Source organism: Oncorhynchus tshawytscha, linkage group LG27, assembly GCF_018296145.1.
Source record: "Oncorhynchus tshawytscha isolate Ot180627B linkage group LG27, Otsh_v2.0, whole genome shotgun sequence".
NCBI classification, from domain to species: Eukaryota; Metazoa; Chordata; class Actinopteri; order Salmoniformes; family Salmonidae; genus Oncorhynchus; species Oncorhynchus tshawytscha.
In genome coordinates, this window is record NC_056455.1 from 12,996,310 (window position 1) to 13,005,196 (window position 8,887).

General features: G+C 41.4%; 1 protein-coding gene across 1 annotated transcript; it reads left to right on the forward strand.

Moving 5' to 3' along the window:
* Positions 1-3,158: 3,158 nt before the first annotated feature.
* LOC112226109 (ADP-ribosylation factor-like protein 4D) lies at positions 3,159-5,405 on the forward strand. The gene is made up of 2 exons (XM_024390349.2): positions 3,159-3,353; positions 4,042-5,405. The coding sequence occupies exon 2, from the start codon at positions 4,185-4,187 to the stop codon at positions 4,788-4,790; it is 606 nt and encodes a 201-aa protein (XP_024246117.1). The 5' UTR covers positions 3,159-3,353; positions 4,042-4,184; the 3' UTR covers positions 4,791-5,405.
* Positions 5,406-8,887: the final 3,482 nt, after the last annotated feature.

Below are 8,887 nucleotides of genomic sequence, written 5' to 3' on the forward strand. Positions count from 1 at the left end.
CTTTTAGGTACAACAAAAACGGTGCAAATGAAACATTTAGATATTACCTGGCTGCTGAGCTGGTGCGTTAGACTCTGCCAGTGGCTTTGAGCTTGGCTCTGAAGGGTCCTTTGTCATCTGCACAAACAAAACAGGTACTTGTAAATGCTGTTTACTTGAGGCACCCTGACATGCAGCAGAAACACCACATGCACCAGAGATATTTTGCATATAACTAGGGGTGTTGTACACTACTTCACAGTTTTGTAAACAGTTGCACACCTCAGACAGGGAGGGGTTCACCCCAAGTGACGGGTCGGTTTTACACCCTCCATTTAGGCAGGTGTTAATGGCCTCCAAGTTCTGAATACCTGTCAATGTTGAACATCCAAAATGTGGTGGAGTTGAGATCCTATACAATGATCCCTGTTCTCAATACCAAATTACCACCAGGAACTTGCAAACTTATTTGTAAGTGATAATGGACTGTGTTGCAGCAATTAACTTTGAATAAGAGTACAGTAGCACCTTGCTCTGCTGTTTCAAGAGGTGCTTGAATATATAAGCGTAAGCCAATGACATTTAATGCCACCTGATGGTGGGAGTGAGGGATTCAGATGTTTTCCTGAATTTCAAGGATATTCATTGGCTCTCGGTCAGTGCTGGCACACATGAAACATTCAGCTGAGGCGTAAGGTATGACCAGAGGGACACAACCTTCAAAACTAATAATAGGAAATGAGGTTGACCCCTCACATGGGTGTCGCATGTCCGATTTTGGTTTCCACCTCCGGTGCTAATCAATTATGGAACAAGCCTACTGACGGTAGCCTACCTGCTGCTTGGCCCTGGACATCCTGCGGTCCACCATGGTCTGCCGGCGCCGGGCTTCCCAATGCATAGCAGACATCCTACACCAGCATCTGTGGGAGAGTGGAGCTAACTATCATTAAACCACAGTGCCAGTGCTGTAACCTGATAGACAGACAAGCCCCTATATCACCGTTTCGCCAATTCTGATTAATGACAGACCAACACAATGTCTTGTCTTTGTCTTAATATAAACAGGGGCCACTGATGTTATTCCCTCTATGTCTCCACACTGCTGCATTAGGAGTTTCAATGAATGTGTATTAAAAAAAAGGCAATAGCTGTCCCTGGATAGTATAAATATAACCTAGAGTAAACACACGAACAGCCATTAATTAAAGAAAATCATGTAAGACATTAAAATGAACCTCTTGATGTACTGGATCTGCTATGTTGATTATTAATCTAGGTTAACCGATTGAAATAAGATATACAATGAGGAAAGTAGCAAAATAAAATGATTTGCAAGTACAGCTACTTTAAAATATTACATTGATAAGGAAAAACATATATACCCTGTTAAATTCAGCATGCAAAAATGACAAAGAATTATTGGATCTTTCACTTACAACAATCCCTGGATAGAAAAAAAGCTGTTTTGCCCTCAGAGGCAAGGTGGACTTCAGCAGCCTAAAGCAGGTAGCTAATAATGACGTTGACTACCTCAATTTTCCATCTTCAAGTATTTCCCACCTGCCTCGCAAGTTACCTAGCAACTGAACGCTCCCTTGAGTTGGTGGCGTCATAGATAAAGGTAAATAATTACTCACCCCAGTTGTTCACCCTCTGGAGATACAATTCTCACCTGAGGAGTCTGGAAATCTCCAACCCATTTGATCATGTAATATGTGCAATGCACGTTTGGTAACTTACCAAATGCATTGTCGTTCTGCAATAGTTTTGCACCTGTGAATCTTTCAGGCGTAAGCTTTACAATATATGGATGTATTTCCCATATTACTCGGCAGAGGGCGCTACTGCCCTGTTTAGTAAAACAGACCCCCTTTTTTTAACCACGCAAGTCGGTTATTAAGAACAAATTCTAATTTACAATGACAGTTTAGGAGCAGTGGGTTAACTGCCTTGTTCAGGGGGAGAACGACAGAGTTGTACCTTGCAGGCTCAGGGTTTCGGTTTCTGGCCCAACGCTCTAACCACAAGGCTACCAGCTCCTTTCTACTGATACAGTCTGGAGTATATAGAAACATATATTCTGCATGATATATTCAGTCCTAAAAGTTAATTGGTACCCAATTTATAATTTTCCAATTGTTTGTTAAGATAGCAACTGCACTATGAATGTAGCGGCAATTAATAATTGTCCATTGTATATTGAGGTTGTTCCCTTGTGATAATGACAGTAAAATGTATGTGTTGTGTGTGTGCGTAGATCGAGTGAATTTACGATGAGAGAAGAAGCACAGTATTTTTGATTTGATTTGCTTCACTGGAAAGCTAATTTGTCAGTGATTTGAACGTTGACTGCGTGTAATTACTGAGTTCGCTCAGAGGCAGACCCTTCGGCATGAAATCCTGCTCTGCAGGAAAGATAATTATTGTTGCACACGCTGACACAATTTCTCAATCTCAATTCCCCTGCGAGTTTTCATTTAACTCCCATGTGTGATATCTGCCCTCCATTTGCTGCACTGTGGGTAAATCTGATAACCACTCTATTTTTAAATCTGCACATGGTTTTGCATCCTCCCCTCATGACAGGCTACAACCAGCAAGTGTTGTGCTGAGAGTAGTAACTGGATTCCTCCCAGATATGCTGATATGATCTGGCTGGTTTCATAACATATGCCTTATGAATACAGGGCACTCCAACTCCAGCGGGTCATTCACTGAAGTGTTATCATGGTGCTGTTCAAGGAAAAGACTACAAAGGCATTAGCATTCAAATTGCCACAGTCGATCCATTGTCCCCTTGCTGCCCCCAACTTTGTTCAGAGCATAAAGACCTCAAGCGCAACCCCAACTACTTTATACACATATTTCCATGGTTTTTGCTGGTATACAGTTCTCATAGGCTACTGAACATGACGTCTCATGTCAGAATATGAAATAGGTTACTGTTTAGTGGTTTACGAGTATGTTTAGATTAAATAAAAAAAAGGTGAACAGCCAACACAGCCAACCAAGCTAAGCGTACACACATAATCAATATCCTACTTTGTTTATGCCTTTAGTTTGACAATTCCAAAAGCAATGGACTGATAACTGTCGATAAGAGCTCAAAAGTTGACCTCTGACCACTTTCCATTTAAAAGTCATTGCATTAGGGAGAGGCTGGGACTGGGAGTGTTCTCGTTACGTCACTCGTGGGGGTTGTGTTCTACAGTCGCGCTCAGAACCTTCGGTTCCATTCCTTGTCTGGAGATTCGAGTAGAGGGAAGCTGGTGGGTCTAGCACCGCTTCTTTTGGAGTTTTTCTTCAGTGTGGATTTGTGCTTGTCTGTGTTGGAATTATGTTGTCTGATTCAATACAGACACGCTATAAAGGTAAGATTACGTGTAAATGTTCTAACTAACATCGTTTGTTTGGTTCAGTTCAACTAGCTAACTAATTAACGCTAAGTGTCAGGAATTTTAGATATTGTTTGTCGCACGGACAGCATTGCAAGTGCAGCACAGTAACTAGCCAATGTTTTGTTAACCCAACTGGAATTACTTACAACTAAAGAATTGTTACCCAACTATCTACCTAGACGGCCAACACTTCACTAAAGTGATGTACTATTTGTATATATTTTTTGCGTTAATGTTAACTAGTTAGCTTGCGTTAGCGACACCAGCGTTACTATGCAGCCGCATATGTAACGAACCAACAGGACAGAAGAGACGTTTGCTGAAGTAACGTTACATACAAAGGACCAGAATATTCTGTGCCTTGTTGACAAAACACATTTCAATGTTAATTCATTTTTCTGCAGATAGCAGAAACTTGTAAGACAATGCGTGTACTGTACACTACTCGTATTGCCATGTAAGAAAAAGTGAACAGGATTTTAGCCAGTGTTGTCAAACTGAAAGATATGCAGGGTTGTTTTGAGAAACGTGTGGCTAACTGAAATGGGCAGTTAATTTTTTCCCAAAGCAGTGTCAGTAGACTAAACGTATAAATGATTGTCAGCCATGGTGCCATCTATAAAACATATCTAATCTTGACAGTTTCCTTTCTTTTTACAAGGTCATCAGTGAGTCCGGTTGTCTGCCTCCTGGTCTGCAGCAGCTGCCTTTGAAGTAGGTGTGAATGCTTCATCTCTCTGGAGATACCCACCACTTCCCTGACTAGTCTGCCACCTCAGTATCAGGACCAGGCAACCAGCCAGAATGGGCAACCAGCTAACAGAGATCGCCCCCAACACTCCTTTCCTCCCCAACTTCCAGTCTCTGCATGTGGTCGTCATCGGCCTGGACTCTGCAGGAAAGACCTCCCTGCTGTACAGACTAAAGCTCCGGGAGTTTGTGGAGACCATCCCCACAAAGGGCTTCAACACTGAAAGGATTAAAGTAGCAATTGGAAGCTCGCGGGCCACCACCACCTTCCAGGTGTGGGACGTTGGCGGTCAAGAGAAGCTGCGGCCCCTGTGGAAGTCATACACACGTCGCACTGATGGCCTGGTGTTTGTTGTGGATGCTGCAGAGGCTGAGCGCATGGAGGAGGCCAAGGTGGAGCTCCACCGCATCAGTCGCTCGGCAGAGAACCAGGGAGTACCAATTCTGGTGCTTGCCAACAAGCAGGACTTGGACTCTGCAGTCTCTGCTGTGGAGGTGGAGAAGGCCTTGGCCCTCCACGAGCTTAGCAACTCCACACTGCACCACACCCAGGGATGCAGCGCACTGAATGGCCAGGGGCTCCAACCCGGCCTGGAGAAACTATATGAAATGATCCTAAAGAGGAAGAAGCTGCTCAGACACAGTAAGAAAAAGAGATGAGCTGTGCGTCTGAGCTTCCGGAAGGCGCTTCGCCCGCAGAATGGACCTCGTTGGTGTTCCTTGGAATTTTATGGGAAATTTGTGCCCCGACGGATCTGCTTCTGGTTTCCTAGTGACGGTCGGTCCAGAGGACTGAGAAATGGACCTGTTATACTATACGTTGGACACAGCACGGACTACGTTTAGCCCTTTACAGTGGCTCTTTTGTTCTATAAACATTGCCCTCTCCTTTTTTATCAAGTTGTGGTGCCGACACGGTCTAGTCCAAATGTCCAGTGATGTATGGTAGTTCTAATTTAGTTTACCTTGTAGTAGTTCTAATTTAGTTTACCTTGTAGTTCACTTTGTTTCACGGAGGTGGTTCACCGTTGGAGAAGACGACGCTTTTGTAGATCAAAAGAGGGACAGTGTTTCATCCCACTGTTCGGATGGCATTGGAACTGAAATGCCTGCTGGCACGAGGCCTGAGGCTGCTAACCATGATGCAAGTCTTCACCACAGTTTTGCTTGTCATGATGGACTTAAATGTGTGAAGTTGTTACAACCAATATGTTTTTACATTCTGTACATATTTTTTTGTAATACTTACAAGTGAATAAATTATTGAAGACACTATCTGGAAGTCCCCCTTTCCATCTGTTTAAATGACCATGCTGACCAAGTGTTAGTTTGCCCTTGTTATATCAAAATGTTTGCGCAGTTAATGGTATTCTCAACAGAACACCAAGGGTCCCTATAACTATAACTTGGTCCAGTTTCCCTTTTTGTGCTTTTGAGGTAGTTTTTCTTAACGTCATTGAAAAAGTGTCCTTTGGATTCAGGAGACAACGGCTCATGTTTCTATTTCAATGACTAATCTTTCCTTTAACATCTGCCTGCTGGATCCCACCCTGGCAGAGATCGTTTAAAGAACAAACCATCTCTATGGATTATCAATCATAGCTTTTGCATCAATCGCAAGAGGAACTGTTTACCTGTATTCTTCAATGGCATTTAATTAGTGATTTGCACATCAAAAGTCTCCTAGAGGATGTTCATTGGCAGTTTTCCAGTTATTTTATAGATCTATTTTAGCTCCTTTAAGTCATTAATTGATCAGAAAATGTATTAGACAAATGGTATAATTAGCTCAAAAAGATAATTGGTAATAGTTGTTAGAATGTGTTTTCTTGAAGGACATCTCACCTTCCATTGAGAGAAAGGGCAGTGTTAAATGGTAGCCCAAAAACCACAGGCAATTCTAAACCTGAGATTAAGTTACTCTTCCTGACACAGTGCACTACTTTGGCAATAGTGCCACAATGAAAATAACCTAGTTCTTGCCAGGTGCTAATATGTAACTGGTTTCTCAGATATATTGTATTTCATCAGTAGAGATAATCTACAGGTTTGAACAAGTGACCCATATTACTTGTATAGTGAAAATCACTGGATTTAGTAGAAGTTGTTTGATTTTTGTATGTGTTCACATAATACTAAGAAACAGGATCAAGGATCTACAGAGTTTGGCCTGTATAAATATTTGAAAGCCATATGAAAGGAAATCTGTGTGCAGGACTGACTTCAAACGTACCACATAATTCAAATCAATAATGGAGGCTAGGTGCCTACACCAGCACACGAAAACCTTCACTTTAGTCTATTTTTGGTCATTCTATTTATCAGGTAATGGGGCCATGACCAGATTAATACAATGTCACTGTTTTTGAATTGTCTCTCACACTTCACACATTTTTGGGGGTATGTATTGTTACCTTTTTTTTTTTTTAGGTTGTGTCCATGCTGTTACATTCCAATTGCATCACCTATGTTTTGGAGGCATTTTCACCCTTAAGCTTACCGTATACTTCCCAGTTGAAACAGTTTGCGCAAATTTTGTGACGTTTTGGTGTTCAGCAGTTTTTTTGATGGGCTGTTTGAGCGCACTTTTTTTTAATTGAGGCTAGTTGAAGTCTACACCCCTTCGTCGGTGATTGGTCAAAAGTAAGGATTCTTCAATTAAATGTTGTCATTCAATAAGACTAGTTTTCATGCGCATTTGTTCAGGGCGTAAAGGAGACACATGTTCGCTTCGCCTAGCCGAGTTCTGCTAAGAGCAAACCGAAGCTAGTGTGCGGACGGCCTGCAGGCCGATCTGGGAAGACAAGTCATGCAGGAATGTAAGAAGGACCCAGCCATCCCCCGTCACGGCCACAGTCTCACCACCAACTATACACTTCTACTGATACCAAATCCAATTACCTTGATTAGAACCTCCCTGTGTGTGTCAGCAGCTTGAGCTGGATTAGTCAGCAGTATTGACTCAAACCAGCGCAGAAAACACAGTAGCCAAGTTAAATGCAATTAAACTTTTATTTGATTAGTGTGTTTTTGAGATTTCATCAAAGTGCTCTGCTCTCCCAAGGCTCAAGACCAAAACCATGTAAAGCAGGTCTACATGAATTGAAGTTAAGGAAAACAAATTCAGTAGAAGCAAGGCTTTATAGGTCTTTGGCCAAACCATTTGGTTTTGCCAATAACATCCATCCAGCTTGGCTGCTAACATAGTCGGCCCTGATGCCTAAATATGCCCTGCACGCTACATTTCACCCCCCCTGGCCAGTGCTGTAATTTAGGGTGTTTCTGATGTGTATCTCCACATTCTATGGGAGGCTCTAGCTTTATGGGTAATTTAAGTTGGCTCACAGATGGTGCTTCCTGAATAGAACATTACCTCTCACTCTCCAATCAGCTTTGAGGTAATAAGGCAGGGAAATTAGTCTGTGCTAAGGGAATTTTTTACCCTTGAGAAAAAGTACTCAACTTATTTGTGTACTTGAACTGCAGTGTGGGTCTAGTAGTTTACTTTTACGTACTTCACAGGGAATGCTTTGTAAGGGTGGGTACAAGTCAAGCAGAAAGAGCAGAAGAATTTGACAGGTTCTCCCTCTGCATTGTTGCTCCCATAGTATAGCTTGCAGCTAGTGCGTCATAGCAGTGAAGGGTGTGCAGAGGCAAGCTATCAAGCTTGCGTGAAGCTCTATTATATCAAACAAACCCTGTGATTCACACCCACTCTCTAAAGAATAGCTGAGCAGTGACACAGGCCTGGCTATGCACTGTCCCCCAGGCACTAAATGAGATACCCAGTCTGACAGCCAATGAGCTGGAAGTACTACTTAATTTGTTGTTTTGCGGAATCTGTACTTTACTTTACTATTTATATTTTTGACAACTTTTACTTTTACTTCACTACATTCCTAAAGAAAATAATGTACTTTTTACTCCATACATTAATTTGTTTTTTTGCGGTATCTGTACTTTACTTTACTATTTATATTTTTGACAACTTTTACTTTTACTTCACTACATTCCTAAAGAAAATAATGTACTTTTTACTCCATACATTTTCCCTGACACCACCAAGTACTCGTTACATGTTGAATGCTTAGCAGGAAAAGAAAATGGTCCAATTCACGCACTTATCAAGAGAACACGTGGTTAACCCCAAGCTTGATGTCACAACGTCAGTGATTTTTAAGCCAGTCCAACAGTAGTGATACCAACTACATCCCATATGGAAAAGAATCATGAAAATCAAATGCGAATCTTGTATGGCAGTGGTGTATTTGTATATGTGTTCATGTATATGCCTTATGACATACACAAGTGAATACATGATGTGGTGCATTTCCCACAAAGATATGACAGTATTTGAGATAAAATATGAGTCATCTGCGAATATTATAAGGAATGTGTATGTGCTGAGAATGTAACAAAATAAATGCTTTCCTTATAGGTTTAAGTCAACATTTAACAAAAAAAATCATTTATTATAAGAAAAATATAATACTTTAATAAACATTTTCAGGTATGCGTTTCTATGGTTAAGGTTGGGCAGCACCTCGTGCTAGACAGTTGATGTATTTACAGCTATGCCTTTGGTCTCCCACCCAGGGTTTTAACCAAGCCCAACTTAGCTATGATATTTGTCACTAAGCCAGTTTAGCTATGATATTTGTCACTAAGCCAGTTTAGCTATGATATTTGTCACATTACTAATGTGCTGTCAATAAAATGATTGTTGGAGATCTCCACTTAATAACTAAATAGATGAA

Bases quoted from the DNA above. Each gene is read 5' to 3' on its own strand.
- LOC112226109 (XM_024390349.2), top strand. From the start codon at position 4,185: ATGGGCAACCAGCTAACAGAGATCGCCCCCAACACTCCTTTCCTCCCC.